The following is a 16,309-nucleotide window of genomic DNA, read 5'->3' as shown; positions in this document are numbered from 1 at the left end:
TAAGCAGGGATTCATGGAAGGTTTAAGTAAGACACGCTGGGACTCATGGAACGATTAACTAAATGATATCTCAAGTCCTTTCAAGCTCCACAATTCCATGATTCTGTCAACTTAGTCTAAATCTCTACATCTCCAGTTACATGGCCCATAGCTAATTATGTGCACCTAGATTATAGATAGCCCATTTAAAAAAATAACAGATAAAGTGAATAATCCATTTAAGCTCGTAAGTGTTCTATAAAAGAAAACCACCTTTTGTTTCCCAGTGAGTACAGGAAGCAATGTAGACTGGTATATATCTGCTTTCTTTTCTCAGTATGTTTGGTAGGAAAATATCAGTAACACATGCCACGGCTATATACAAATGTTATCAAATTTGCACAAGAAACCTGGTAATACACTTTAACTTTGTATTGAATAAGCTTTATTATTTGACTTAGCATTTATACATGTTGATTGAGTTGTAAAATAGTGGTGGTGTTTACCACAGAAACTCCTGGTAGATGTCATTCCTCATACTATGCACGGTACCTAAAGTATGTAAATTTGATATATATGATTTTGGCCTACATACATAACTTCATTTACCTGTTGCATATGAGAACATTATATAACAGGAGAACTGTGTCACTGTTGAACGGAATTCAATATAAAAAAGGGACTTCAAAAAAATTACCAAGCCTAATTTGACCAATAAAGTATCAAGAGAATTACACATCCAAAATGCTGCCCCCAGAGATGGGAATCTGGCCTCAGAAGAGTAACAATACTCTCAGGTAGAAAATAAGAAAGTTACCACCTAAAAATAATTCTGTGCTTCTGGTCAAAATGGCACTGTAAAGTCGTACTTGAGACATCCAATCTCAAAACACAGGTATACATAAAGTATAGAGTAAGAAATTAAAAAAAACAGTCTGGTTCAAAATTGAGAGTAACACCTCTGTGGACAAGAAATGGAAACGAGGAGTGGAGCCAAAGTATGTATCCAGTGACCTGTGTGTGGACAAGCAGGCAGAGGCAGGCAGGTTTTAGCCCAGGGGTGTTACAGAGACTTAACACGCACCACTGGCCATATGAGCTGACAAAATCCTCCATTAAGACTGCAGGAACAGGACCAAATCCAGCTCTAGACCTGGGTACGCTTTTGGCCTCTTCAAATCCTTATCTTCCATTCATGTCCCAGTGGAGATACTTGGTCAACCCTATACCTTAAATACCATTTGTTTCACCAATAAAAAATTACTCCTAACATCTTTTATTTAACACACCCACTGGTACAGATCGAGAGCGCAGTATACGATGCACTGGTCGCCTCTGGAGTATAGAATCTTGATTAGGGTCTTTCAAATGTTAACTATCTCTGAAGTGTGGATTCCTGATTAAGGTACTTCAAAAATGTTAACTAAGCACCCCTAAGGTGCAGATTAAATTATTCCGAAGGAAACTACAGACAGTATAACACCCCACTCCAGAAAGGAGACTGACAAAAAATATTGCCAACTGCTACTTGGGCTGTCATTGACATGGAGCTAGGGGTTTTTACAGCTGCAATGTAGGAATAGTTTCAATTCAGAGGTGGAGATGAACCCCACACTGCAGTGAGGTTGGAAAGCACAATGAATGAACACTGGTCCCTCCACAACTGAAAGTGGGCTAAGGGGGAAATGATGGTACGTTTGAAGGGGAAGGTAGAGTGGAGGAAGGATTATTAGGATAAAAACCAACAAAACCGACACCTGTTCAGTTTCCCTTGGGACAGCACTGAATGTACATTATCTCTTTTTAGAGCAAGGAGGATGCATCTTTGAAAGTCAAGGAATAGCCACCAATGGAAAAGTGGCTACTAAAAATATAACAGGGATACAGGAGAAGAGAAGAGACAAGGAGGAGACGAACAAATTCATACTTTATATTAATATTCAATAATATCTAAGGCTTTATAAGTTCAATTGCCCAAAGAGACAGCATGATGTAGTAAAAAGAGCAAGAACTGGGCATCATAGAATTTTAGATTTGATTATCAACTTTACCATGTTCTAACTGTGTAAATCTCTCTCAAGTCATTAAATCTTGCGGAACCCCAATTTTTCCATCTGTAAAATGGAGATAACATCGACACCGCTGTGTCTATTAAATGAGATAATGTGATATCAAAACACAAAAACAATCCCCTAAGGAAGTAAAAAAAAAAAAATGTACTTTTAAAATTTCCAGCTTTAGCAACTCCTGGATTGCTGGAGACAATGGTAGTTGCTTAGGTCCCCATTTCTCCTTATTTCCTCCAAAACAACAAAGAACAACTAGAAGAACAAATAAAATTTGTGCAAATAATACTCTCAGGATAACCTGGAAGATAGAAATTGCCCAAAATTCACAACTGTAATAAGAAACACCTAATCCCAGCAAGCAATCTCTCAAACTTTTGCCCCACCCCTGCTCTGCCACAAGGCTTTGTCGCAAGCAAGCAAAAGCAGGCAGGTGAAGAACCATGATGAAGAGACAAGGGACTTACTGATGATCCTAAGATTGACCTAAAACTATCACTAAAAGAGACAATGTCCACCCTAAGTTTGAAAATACCCAAAAAGTATCCAAGTAGATGAGAACATGGACTACAGGAGAGAGAGAGTTTAAAAACAGACAATTTGCAAGAGTATTTGAGACCTATAGCTTCTATGGGAGAAATAAGACAAAAGGAAGAGAGAAATGCCCTGTGACTACTGCATAGTGAAGGGAGAAAGAAGCATAAAGAGAACATTCAGGACCCCACAAGAGAGTCAAAATTCTGAGAACAATCTTCTCCTACCATCAAAACAAATAATACACGCAAGTATTTGGATTTTGCTATGCTGACAGAAGAGGGAGCCAATGAGCTAGGAATTCTATAAAACACCCCATACCCATTTAAAAAAAAAAAAAAAACATAAAAAATGAACAGATTCATATAAAGGTATATGGGGGGAGGGCGATCAGAAAATCCAACACACATTAACAGGAAAATTCAATAAATTTTCCTACAATAAAACTATCATGAAGCACAAGAAAACTAGATGACAACACTCCAGATGGAAGTATTATACTCAAACAAGAATCTGGGGATAAGAAAAGTCACTTTGAGTCAAAAATTCCAAAACTAGGAACAGACATGGACAAATAAAAGAAAGGTATGGAAAGAAAACAGACTAAACTCAGAAGAAATACGGAAGAAAAAGACGATTATTTCAGAAAGGAAGAATAAATTATAAAATACCCAAGGGGAAACAGACTCAAATGAATATTTTATAAAGGGCATTGTGGAAATTCAGGGAACCAAAATAGGGAATAAAAGGGATATAAAGACAGCAATAAAGAGACCAAAGAGAAAGCAGTAGAAATGGAAGACAGGCAAAGAAAAAAAGTACACATTAGAAAAAAACAAACAATAGAATACTTGAAATTATAAAGCAAAAAAAAAAAAAAAAAAAAATCTTGAATCTGCAAAATAAAAGAGCCTACTGGGTATCTGGAAAAATTAACCACCCCACCCCCCAAAAAAAAGAAAAAAAAAAAAAAGCCTCCAGGGCATATCCTACTAAAACTATTAAGTTCCTAAGTTAAAAATCCTCAAGGTCTACAGGATCACAGCTTACAAGGGCAAAAAATCAGTAAGTAAAATTGTAAACTAAGGCATTTATGCCCATCTAAGCTGTCCTTTAAGTACCAATGAAAAGAAAACAAAAAAGGGGAAAAAGCAGTTAGCCTTAAGGAATCTTTTGATAAGCTTTATGCAACCAAGAGATAAGTGGGAAAACTTCAGCAAAAAAGATTGATGGTAAGCATTTAAAATATTTAAGTACAGATTTATGACAAAAGCAAAACTGGCCGGTGTGAATGGAAGACAACTAAGACGGGTATGTTGTGAAAAAGTAAAAATAACACAATTAACAATTGGCAGAAAAGAAAGGAAAATAAAGTCATGTTGCTACTTAAAAGATGGGGATTCAAGGATACCAACAAAAACAGAAATGAGAGAGAAAGATTAAAGCATTAAAAAGGGACTAAGAGCATTTTATCCAAGTTTTTAAATACATTAAATAGACCATCACTGGGGGGAAAAATATCACCTCCTAAGCCAAAAAAAAAATTTGTTTAAAGAGCAAAGAATTAATATCCCAGAGATAAAGAAATATAGCAAATATACATATTTATAAAATACTACGATAGAGTTGAGACAAAACATATTAGTCTTATCAACATATATTAATAGATTCAGCTCCCCTATTATAAGAAAAGGGTTTTTCAATCTGAATCAGAAAGCAAAGCTCAACAATATTGTTGATCCCAAAACTAGAAATTTAGAACAGCTAGAAATAAAAAATGAACAAAGGTATGCCAGTCAAAAGGCATTAACCATAATGACAAAAGGCACATGCCCTCTAATACCACATGCCACAATTCACAATAAGGCTATAACATTTATGAATATTTATATACCAAATTAAACAGCAGCCACCATTTTAAAACAAAAGCTTCAAGTGATGCTGAGACAGAGGAAAAATCCAAGAGAAAACTTGAATACATCACAAAAAAAAAAAATGAGATAGAAGACCTAAACAACATAATTAAATAAGGTGGATCCTATGGATATATATCAAACCATCCACCTGGTAATAAAGAATGCATCTTTTACTCAAGTATCCATGGGACACTCATAAACACTGATCATATAATAAGTCACAAAGAAAATGTAAGTTCCCTGAAGTAAAAATATTAAAAACAATACTCTCTGAATTCAATGCAATAAAGGTAGAAAGTATTACTAGAAACAAAACACACACAGAAGACCCTTTTATTTATGAATGTAAAATCCTTCTACTAAAAACATTATGTTTCCAGCCAAATACAAATTGAAATGAGATCATTTTTTTTAAATATATGAAATTTATTGTCAAATTGGTTTCCATACAACAGCCAGTGCTCATCCCAAAAGATGCCCTCTTCAATGCCCATGATAATGGAAACATTAAATACCAATGTCTATGGGACAAATTTAAAGTGTTGAGAAAAATTCCTGTCATTGAACACATTTATCAGTAAAAATTAAAATACACGATTTCAATGTCTAGATCAGAAGAAAATATAAGCCAAAAGAAAGCACAAAAAAGGAAATAAAGATAAAAGCAGAAAATAATGAGGTAGAGAAAAGAAAAATAGACCTACCCAATAATCAAAACATTGATTTCTTGAAAATTAAAAAAAAAAAAACCACCCTAACACAATAGACAAACCACCAGCTACTTTGATCAAGAAAAGGGGGCTAGTGCAAATAAAATAAACAAAAGGAAAAAAGAAAATTTCAAAACCATAAGAAAATACTTTAGAGACCTCTGCATAAATAAATTTGAAAAACTAAATGAAATCAATAATTTCCTAGAAAAATACAGATTAAAATTGATCCCAAAAGAGACAGAGTACTTGAGGAGAGCAATTTACACAGGAAAAAACAGAGAAAATAAAAAGCACAAACATGAAAAATGTATCAGATCCAAATGTTTTCACAGGAAATTTCCCTAAACCTTCAAACACCAGAGAACTCCAACGCTCCAGAAATTGTTCTAGAGCATGGAGAGTAAAGAAAAGCTTCCTAACTCCTTCTAGGAAGCAAATTATTCCACTGAAACCAAACTCCAATATGGTGGTGGTATCATTTATAAACATTGATGCAAAAATTCTAACTAACATATTCACAAATAGAATTCACCACCACATTGAGAAAATAACACACCATGATCAAGAGGCATTTTTTTCTAGGTAATGAAAAATTGGTTCAATAATAGGAAGTCTTGCACAGTAAGAGACTTAAAGATAAAATAGAACAAAGTGGATAAAAGACAATAACAATTCACAAAAGTTAAAATGGACTTTAAACATTAAGGAAAATTGTCTGAACTGACTCCTAATTGTAGAAATGCAAACTTTTGAAATATTTTTAAGCTTTATTATTTTGAGAGGGAGAGAACACGTGCACAAGCAGGGAAAGGGGAGAGAGGGAAAATCCCAAGCAGGCTCCACACTGCCAGCGCAGAGCCCAATGCGGAGCTCAAACTCATGAGCCATGAGATCATGACCTGAGCCAAAATCAAGAGTCAAATGCTTAACTGACTGAGCCACCCAGGCACCCCAGAGAAATGCAAATTAAACAACACTGTGACACCATTTTCACCTATCAAATGAGCAAAACTGAAAAACTCTAACAACACAGGGGTGCCTGGGTGGCTCAGATGGTTAAGCATCCAACTTTAGCTCAGGTCATGATCTCACAGTTCGTGAGTTCAAGCCCCACATTGGGCTCCATGCTGACAGTTAAGGGCCTGGAGGCTGCTTTGGATTCTGTGTCTTCCTCCCTCTCTGCCCCTCCCCTGCTCACGCTCTCTCGCTCGCTCGCTCTGTCTCCCAAAAGTAAATAAACATTAAAAAAATTTTTTTCTTTTTCTTAAAGTCTAATAACACATTATTCGGTGAGGCTGTGAGGGAAACGAGCACTCTCACACACTCATGGTACAATGTGACCTACTACAACTCTTCTGGAGAATACCAGAAATACCAAAATAAAAGCATAGAACTTTGGTATTTGGAAATACCAAAATAAAAGCATAGAACTGTATATGTGTATACATCATTAATTAAAAAATATTAATTGCAAAATGTAAAATCAAGGCACAGATTGGCAGAAGCAAGAAACCCACTGAGAGAAAAATGGTTAGTGTCCATTTAGCTTTCCTGTATGTTAGTGAAGAAAAGAAATGACATCTTAAAGGCCTCTGCACATGATGGGCATTTTACCAAAGAGTCCTTATACATGGGAAGATTGGCATTTGTCCAACGGAGGTTAAGTATCCAGAATATATAAAGAACCCCTATGAATCAATAAAACAAGCTAATTAGCAAAAATATGCAAATGTAAAATTATTTAAAAAATAGGCAAACCACATGAACAGTTTGTAGTAAATATATGAAAAATTCCTTATACACTCTAGTTAATGAGTTATTATTTTATTTTTTTTAATGTTTATTCATTTTTGAGAGAAGAGACTGTAGAAAAGCTTCAAAATTGTATCTTTTTTTTTGTTTGTTTATTTATTTTAGAGAGAGAGAGACTGAGACAGAGTGTGAGTGGGGGAGGGCCAGAGAGAGGGAGACACCGAATCAGAAGCAGGCTCCAGGCTCCGAACTGTCTGCACAGAGCCCGATGTGGGGCTCAAACCCACAAGCCGTGAGATCATGACCTGAGCCAAAGTCAGACGCCCAGTTGACTGAGTCACCCAGGTGCCCCCATCAGGTATTATTTTTCAAAACTCATTTTATAAACCTATTCCATCCACAGAGGTTGAGTGATTGGTCCAGGTTCACCAGATGGTAATTATTGGAAGCTAGCCCCTTGCTGTTTCCACTCTAAAGAAGTAAGAGATGTATTTTGCAAGCCTTTCTCCTATTTCTCATCAGTCACAGTATTTTGTAATGTACAGGAAACTAATGTCTAATTTAGATGTAGTAATTCAACTATAACTTAGGTAAAAGGATGGGAGAAATGTGGAGAAAAGCCAATAATTGTAGTAAAATGTTGGTTTAAGCTTTTGGATTCTCAGTATGTCCTTTCATTTGGCAAACTGCCTTTGGAACGTTTTGACTGAGCAATTACTCCCGGGGTACACAGGCATTTCATTTGTGGCTTCTTTATTCATTTTATGCATGCTCCTGCTGGGATTGCTGTGAATATAACCGTAATGAAACTGGACTTCTTACTTTCTTTCTTTTTGGTACCAGCATAGGTTAAGCAATAAAACCCAAAGAGAGCACAAATTAAATCATTTTTTTTTCTTTCGCTGCTGTTTTCTTACGTGCATTCTATTCCGTAAAGTCTTGTTCTGGGACTTGATATTTTTCTTAAAAATTTAGGATTTGGGGGCGCCTGGGTGGCGCAGTCGGTTAAGCGTCCGACTTCAGCCAGGTCACGATCTCGCGGTCCGGGAGTTCGAGCCCCGCGTCTGGCTCTGGGCTGATGGCTCAGAGCCTGGAGCCTGTTTCCGATTCTGTGTCTCCCTCTCTCTCTGCCCCTCCCCCGTTCATGCTCTGTCTCTCTCTGTCCCAAAAATAAATAAACGTTGAAAAAAAAAAATTTAAAAAAAAAATTTAGTATTTGATATTTAAATTCTCTCTACATGGAGTGGGAGCTATGAATCCTAACATAAAAGGAGATGAAATTTTTCTTCCTGCAACTCACTTATCTAGAATAATGAAGGTTCTCCAAAACGACAGGACACTTTTTGAGTTACTTCTGTCCTAAGGTTGGGGCCTCCCTAGGCATTTTAAATCAGTTGTTCCTAAAGAATCCTTCATTTGCTATTAACTATCTTGGTTGATTTCTATGATTAATCATAAATAGAACTGAGGACTATATTTTTATTTTATTTTATTTTATTTTTATTTTATTTTAGGGAGAGAGAGAGAAAATGGGAGAGGAGGCGGAGGGAGAGAGAGAATCTTAAGCAGGCTCCACACTGAGCGTGGAGCCTGACGCAGGGCTTCATCCCATGACCCTGGGATCATGACTTGAGCAGAAATCTGGAGTAGGATGGTCAACTGACTGAGGCACCCATAGCTCTAGCCAGCCCCTAGAGCTGAGGACTATATACAAAGGGGCCAAAATAGAATTGTTAGTTCACATGTTTATAAATGTAAAAATAAAGCAAGGACAGGGTTTGTTAATTAAAATACATTTATTACACATGAGTATTATATCATATATTAGAGATTAATGTAACCATCTTCAGGTACTTCCCATTAGATTAATAAATCTTAATATTTTTCTGTATTTGATTCAGATTCTTTAAAGAAAAATTACAGGTATAATTGAAGGCCCCTGTGAATACATGAATTCTTTCTCAATTCTTTTCTTCTCTCTTCTACCCTAGAGGTAACTACTGTTTTGAAATTGTTCTGTATCTTTGTCCTGTATGTTTGCACACTTTTACTGTTTGTACGTAAATGTGTATGTTGTATATTTGTAAATATAGAAACAATACATGTGGTTTATATATATATATATATATACATATATTTGTATATAAATGTTATATATTGTGCATGTTTATATATACGAAGTATATTATTTTGAGTAGGGCTTAAATTGTATAACTTGATTTACATGTTTACTTGATTCGAATTTGTATAATTTAATTAATTTGCTTATAATTGTATAATATGATATGTATCATTTTACTGCTTGGGTTTTAAACTCACCTTTGTATCTTTTGGGTTTTCTTATGTTACAGTATAGCTCTAGTTTATTAGTTTTAACTACTGTATAGTATTTCATTATATAATCACAATTTATCCATTCTTCTATAGATAGGCAAGTTATAAGTTTGCAATGTGTCATTATTAGAAACCTTACAGGAATGAGATTGATTGTACATATTTCCGTAGGACAGAATTTCTCCAACCACTGATCTCTTGGGAATGGGTTGTAGATATATCTGAGATAATGGGCCCCTCAGCCTTCGGGCAGGTAACTAGGTGGGTCTTGGGGCAATCAGAATCTCTAGACAAGTTCTCTTTAGCTACGTGTAGCCACCTCCCTTTACCCTAGTTGTACTATATAAGTCATTGTGCTGTATAAGTTATTTTGCATATGCGCCATAATGCCTAAAAACTGAGGAAGCCCAACTCTTGGGGGGGCATGTGTGTTATATATGTAGAGGAATGTTGGTGCATTTTAAACTTCATTTTCCAAATAGCTTTTTATTTTAATTTTTTTAAATGTTTATTTATTTTTGAGAGAGAGAGAGAGAGAGAGAGAGAGCATGAGCAGGGAAGGGGCAGAGAGAAAGGGAGACACAGAATCTGAAGCAGGCTCCAGGCTCTGATCTGTCAGCACAGAGCCCGACATGGGGATCGAATTCACAAACTGTGAGATCACGACCTGAGCAGAAGTTGGACGCCCAACCAACTGAGCCACCCAGGAGCCTGCCAAATAACTTTTTAAAGTGATTGTGCCAATGTAGATTTCTCTGACCTGTGCATGAGCTTTTGTTTCTCTCTTTCTTGCCCTTAAAATTGGCTTTGTTAGACTTTTAATTCTTACAAGTGGATTTTGATTTTTACAAATCTGACAGGCTCTGTGTTTTTATTTTTTTCAGTTTGTTATTTTAGTTTGCATTTCTGAGGTTTCTAGTGGTGTTGAGAATATTTCCAGGTATATGAACCATTTGGGTCTCTTGTAAATCGTCTATTGTTTCCCTGGTTTTTACTAGGCCATTTCTTTTCCCTATTACTATGTATGAGAGTTAAAAGGATGCTAATCATTTTTCTGTTTTTCTATCCATCCCATGTAGTTAGTTAATCGATTTCATTAGTTTCTGGTTTATCCCTCCTGTGTTTCTTATACCTCTCTTCCAGGAAGAGAAATTTTACTTCAGATACTCTCTTAATACTTGGCTATTTTCACTTTATAATATATCCTGGAAATCACTCCATATTAGTTTATATTGATACCTTAAGTATTTACTTATAACTTAAGTATTTACTAGACTGAAAAAGGATAGATATGAAAAGAATCATCATGATAATGACAACAGTACCTGCCCTAACTACCTCAGGGGACTGCTGCATCAGTTGCATGATGCAACATGTTTTGCAAACCATAACATGTAAACCATTAGAAAATCTCACATAAGTCACTCACATCTCTGCCTCTAAATAAGACACTTGAAAAATGACTCATTTGCAAACAATCAAAATTCTTGTTTAATTAATAATAATCTGAAAGTCCTTAGGAATCACCTCCAACCCTGATTTATAGCACCTCAACGAGAGATCTGTTCTATCCAGGGATTCCCTACTGGAACTTCCTCTATAAAGATGTCAGTTCTAGTGGATCACACCCTCAATCCCACTATTTCACAAGCTGAGAAGGCAATTTTAAAATCCCATGTTAAATTCCCTGCTGAAAATGACTATTCCTTCCAGGACTGACTTGCAGGGCACTTTGCAAATAGACTCGCAGGACTTACTGTTCACTAAGAATAAGAAAATACCTGCCCTTTATTTATAGTGTATTTCATCAGCCTCATACTTTTATATGTACTTAGCAACATTCTGTGCAGTTCTCTACATAATTTGCATCTTCTTCATTTATACAACCCCCTTGAATAATGTGACCCAGATTAATATAGTCCTAAAGACTAGGACTGCAGTGATTTAAAAAAAGACTTCACACATAATTTCAAGAAAGTCAAAATTTTACATATTGGCTCCTCAAGGCGACTCAAGTGAAAACAAGCAGTACAGAGTATGGTAAGCAGAGCAGTTGTTCCCAAAGGCTATCCGTGCCCTAATTCCCAGAATCTGTGAATGCATTACATGGCAAAGGTGACTTCGTAGATGTGACTAAGGCTAAGGACCCTGAGCTAGGGAGAGCAGCCAGAATTATCCAGGTGGAATCAATCTATCACACAAGTCCTTAAAAGAGGGAGGAAGAGGCAGAAGGGTAGGTCAAAGAGATGTGACCCAAGAAGTAGGTGAACACACTGTCTCTGGTTTGGAAGAGAGAGGAAGAGGTCAACAAGTCTGGGAAAGCAGCCGCCTCTAGGAGCTGGGAAAGGTGAGGAAGAGGGCCTCCCAGAGGGCCTCCAGAAGTAACACAGCCCAGGGAGACCCATACTGGGCTTCTAAGCTACAAAACCGTAAGATGGTCGTGGTCATCTGTTGGGGTAACAAGGGAAAATTAATGCCCAGAGCATACCTACCTCTCTGGCAGGAAACGCACTGGTTAGAAGAGCGTATTCCGGAATCCAGCTCCTCACTTGAAATCACAGCTCTACTACTTGTCAGCTATGTCAACTTAAGCCACTTATTAACTCCCCCCAATGCCTCAGTTCTTCTCAGCTATAAAATGGAGCCATTATAACAGTACCTACCTAGAAAGACTATTAAAGGACTGAGCTAATTCACATGAAGCACTCAACATACCATTTTGCATACAAGTAGGCCCTAAACGTGTCTTAACTACTACTAGTATACATCTCCACCAGTAATATTTCGACCACCTTCTCTTTCGGTCACCCACAGAAAAATGATGAGATCAAAAGTCCTAACCGGTCAAAGAAACGAGCCTTTGTAAAAAGAAAGGTTTGTAGCTTATGTACAAGCAGTCTCCATGACGGTCCCAGCTCCACTCAGACAACATCCGGCTCTTCAAGCGTGGCCCCCAATAATGAAGAACAGACTGCCGAAGTCAAAGTGTCACCACGAACTCCACTAAGTGAGAAACGCTAACTACAGGACCTGACAGAAAAAGTGCCCGTCAAAGAGCTGTCTTGTTAAAAATAATAGATGGAGCAAAATTAGTTTCTACTTAAATTTGCCATAATTGGCATGTTTTCAACTTACTTGATATTTACACAGTGCTTTTCATTTGCAAAATGCCTGCCCTATCATTTCTTCATAAACAATTAAAATTTTTGTTACATGACCGTTGACTCGGCAACATTTACTTAAATGGATATAACCAGGCTAAGCAATGATAATTCACATTATAAACATAAGAAAATATAACAACTGATAATGTCTCCTCCAGGTAGAGGGAAAAATCCAAATCAAAAGTATAAATATATATTGTGTTTCATAATTCTACATTCTACAACAGCTCAAAGCAGTGTCAAAACTCAGAGAACGGCAACACTACAACAGACAGAGGAAGAAAACAAAACTTCTTAGCTCCAGGAAGAGGCTTGAGCACAAACCTTGTAAAGTGTCATAATAAAAATAAGTGTTGGGGTTTAAAAAAAAATCATTAAGTAGACTAACAGTAAAATCTATTATAAAATAATTTCTACACTTTTCCTACAGTAAAAGCAATAAACCTCAAGATTCCAAGCCTAAATAACCCTAAAACTTAATTAAATGATATTTTAAAAGGTAATTAAATACGTTCCAGCAACAACAATATATAGTCAGGCTCTCAAAAGAAACACTTTCAATTAGTTACACAAAATGTATTGACTGAATCCAAATTATTTTTCTACCTTTCTACCTTTTCATTATTTCAAGCTCTACAGGACTAAAGAAATAGTAAGAACTGATTTATACCTGCAAAGCCTACGATAACCAACATTACTCATTCCTTGAAACGTATTGAGGACTTTAGCTGTGACAAGAAGGCACCTGTGGGACATCTCTCAAAAACACCCCATCTCCTTCGCCTCGATCCAGAAATGCAATAGTTGAACAGCTCTTTGCAGAGACCCAGAGGCAATCTGAGCCAAGCTAAGCTGAACCCTCCAACGGAGCAGGTCTGAGCCATCCCAGAATTCCCCTAAATCTGCATTAAATTCAAAGCAACTTTAAATATAGGCTAAAATGGCCCTCCTTTGTCTTACTCAACAGAATAGTAGGTAGCCCAAGAAGAAACATGGTTAGTTTGCAGCTATGACCTCGAAGTGCATTATATGTATGAGTGTGTGTGCACACCCACATGCAAGCACGTATGGAAGTGGAGAGGCCACGGGAAGGTACAAGGAATCAGTATAGAGGACACACAGGATATAGATCACACACTCAGAAGCTCTCAAGAACCAGACAGGCAATGTAACAGGTGCAGCAGCTGGGTAAAAGCTAACACAAACAATAGAGGTTATAAAAAAGAAGGAAAAAAAAAAGACAATGCATCAAAAAGCATTCAAATTCAACTTCAGAAAAACAAACCGTGCTCGTCAAATAAAGCATAACTACATCTGGATTCAGGAGTCAGGCCAGATTCAGCTGCCAGTTTTCAAAGCTGATAATGCAACAGGCCCAACCAATCATTTCCTTATTCCCTCTGAGGGTGGCAAAGAGCTCATCAGAGGCTCCAAGGCACTCACCCCAGGACCTCCCACCCCTGACTCCCCAGACTTCCCCAGGTCTTTGCCTCACTGTAGTATTATGAAAAGAGGCTAAGTGGCTAAAGAATTAAAAGCTTACCACTTGAGCTTCCAGGAGTAGAAAACTGAGAGGCATCGAGGAATTTTCGAGGAGTAGGAAGGTTGGTAACATCAATCAGAGGAACGGGAGAAGCATCTTTTATAAGGGAGCTAAAAGGGAAAGGTAGAGTAGTTAGTTTCCACTTTCTCCAAAACCAACTACATGCCCATCGCTTAGCCCTTTCTTTTTGTCATGAGCCCTCTATCTCCACTGTGACTTCAAAGGTCTCCCAAGAGTATTTCCAGTGGTGATTGCTAGAGAAAGGGGGTTAAAGATATATTCTAAGGGTTCTAAGTATTCAATTTTTTATTGTCTTACTTCACTGCTAGGTTTAAAAACATTAGCGTAAATATATTCTGGATCATCTGGATGAATACCTTACAACCAAATTATGCCATGCAATATCAGCACCCTTTGTTGTTTCTGTGTTAAAATTAATTTATCAGCAAAGGAAGATCCAATGTCACCATTTCATGATAACTGAACAAAGGTTTAAGTAGTTAAGCTTTGTTGAACCTGTGTTTTCCAGCTGGAGTTTTTGATATATTCTGGGAGTTCACTACATTCAGCTTTCTTTAAAAGAGGTTCATAAATTTCATCAAATTGAGAATCACGACAATAAAAGATGATTTAAGGAACTCAAACAGCTTAATTCAGTATCTGATTACCCATTTCACCTTTTCCAAAAAGGCCTAACACCTCATCTTAATGATTAACTTTAAGCATCTCCAAAATAAACACATTAATTTTAAATGACACAAAGACTATAAAAAACAATTAAATTTTCAAGTTAATTCCCACTTATAGCCATCTGTGAAGTGAAAGAAGTAGGCAATTTCAAGGCAAGTAACACCTGTGTTCTACTCTCAAGAAACTGAACCATCTATGGTGCACCTGGATGGCTCATTCAGAAGACCACGCAACTCTTGATCTCAGAGTCGTAAGTTCAAGTCCCACAATGAGTGTGCAGATCACTAAAGAAATAATAATAAACTTAAAAAAGGAAGGAAGGAAGGAAGGAAGGAAGGAAGGAAGGAAGGAAGGAAGGAAGGAAGGAAGGAAGGAAGGAAGGAGGGAGGGAGGGAGGGAGGGAGGGAGGGAGGAAGGAAGGAATAAACTGAATCATCTAACATTCTGCATCTACAACAGGAAAGCTTCTCCAAGTTCCAAGGGTAGACAGGTCAAAGCCACAATTCTCACCTCTCTCCAGTCCCATAAACAATATCAGTAGTAGCAGTGGCAACCTGGCTAACCATGGAAGTGACCCTCACAGTGGTTGTAAACAGAGGGCAGGCAGAGCCAGGGCGTGGGGACAAGACCACACCTTAAGGAAAGCTTTCTCCAAATGGGACAGAAAGTCGCATGCTTTTTTAACATCTGCACCCCCCCCAACCCACAGTGACATATCCCTATCTCCCTCTCATCACTCCTTTTGGGTCCTAAGTACTAGGTATTTTAGTATGTGTGTATTTTTAATCTAATAAATGTATGCACGTTCTTTCAGAAAACGCTGAAAAACAAACTTTACATTAAAGGGCAAAATCATCATTTCAGGTATTATTTTTATCAAGTGCTAATAACATGTGAGCTGTTGTCCCAGGCCTTGTGGATAAGTGACAGTTACTAAGTTCTCCCTTCTCACTGACTACAGGGGAAGAAGGAACCATTGACTCAAACAAGTCTTCCGCATCTAAGTGCTGGGCACAGGGTTCAGTGCCAAGGATGCAAGTACGAACACCATACGAGCGAAACCAAACTTAGCCCATTTCCAGCTGCTGGAACTGCTTGCACACTAACGTCAAACCTCAAATGTAAGATATAAAAGTAACAAAGATAACATTTACCTGGAAGTAAATGGACATGGTTCCTATAAACCTTTTCCTCCAATATAAAGCTATTAATTTCCTGTTTACCTCAACTATCCTAAGAAACAGAGCCTTCAAACCTAGTGATTGGTGACAGTAATTTGTCTGTTTATAAAATCAATTAGAGCATAGATTTATCCAGTCATCTTTTACATACCAACTACTGCTCTCGTCTCAGTTTCTCCCTCAATTACGTCACCTCATCCTCTTGCCCGGATTTACTCACAATTGCAAACCTAGCTCCATACGCCTCCCTCCCCTGGATACAGGATGTGTAAACACCAATGTTTACAGTGCTGCTACCCGGTATTAAGAAAAAGTCCATTCCAATTCTAAATGATAGGAAAAATATATAATACATTTCATAAATATTTCCATAACAAAAATGGACAAGTTATTTTTAGAGCATTGATAAATGAAGGTATCAATTAACAGGAAAGTTC

General features: G+C 37.2%; 1 protein-coding gene across 2 annotated transcripts in view; it reads right to left on the bottom strand.

Annotated features, from left to right (window-relative positions):
* Positions 1-16,309, bottom strand: part of EXOC4 (exocyst complex component 4) — a 754,543-nt gene that overhangs the window by 676,872 nt on the left and 61,362 nt on the right. For both annotated transcript variants that reach the window (XM_030308464.1, XM_030308465.1), the window contains exon 5: positions 14,002-14,111. In XM_030308464.1, coding sequence (XP_030164324.1) covers positions 14,002-14,111 — 110 coding nt within the window. The remainder of the gene's footprint in view (positions 1-14,001; positions 14,112-16,309) is intronic.

Source organism: Lynx canadensis, chromosome A2 (assembly GCF_007474595.2).
Source record: "Lynx canadensis isolate LIC74 chromosome A2, mLynCan4.pri.v2, whole genome shotgun sequence".
Classification (NCBI taxonomy): Eukaryota; Metazoa; Chordata; class Mammalia; order Carnivora; family Felidae; genus Lynx; species Lynx canadensis.
This window is presented reverse-complemented; position numbering and strand designations above follow the sequence as displayed.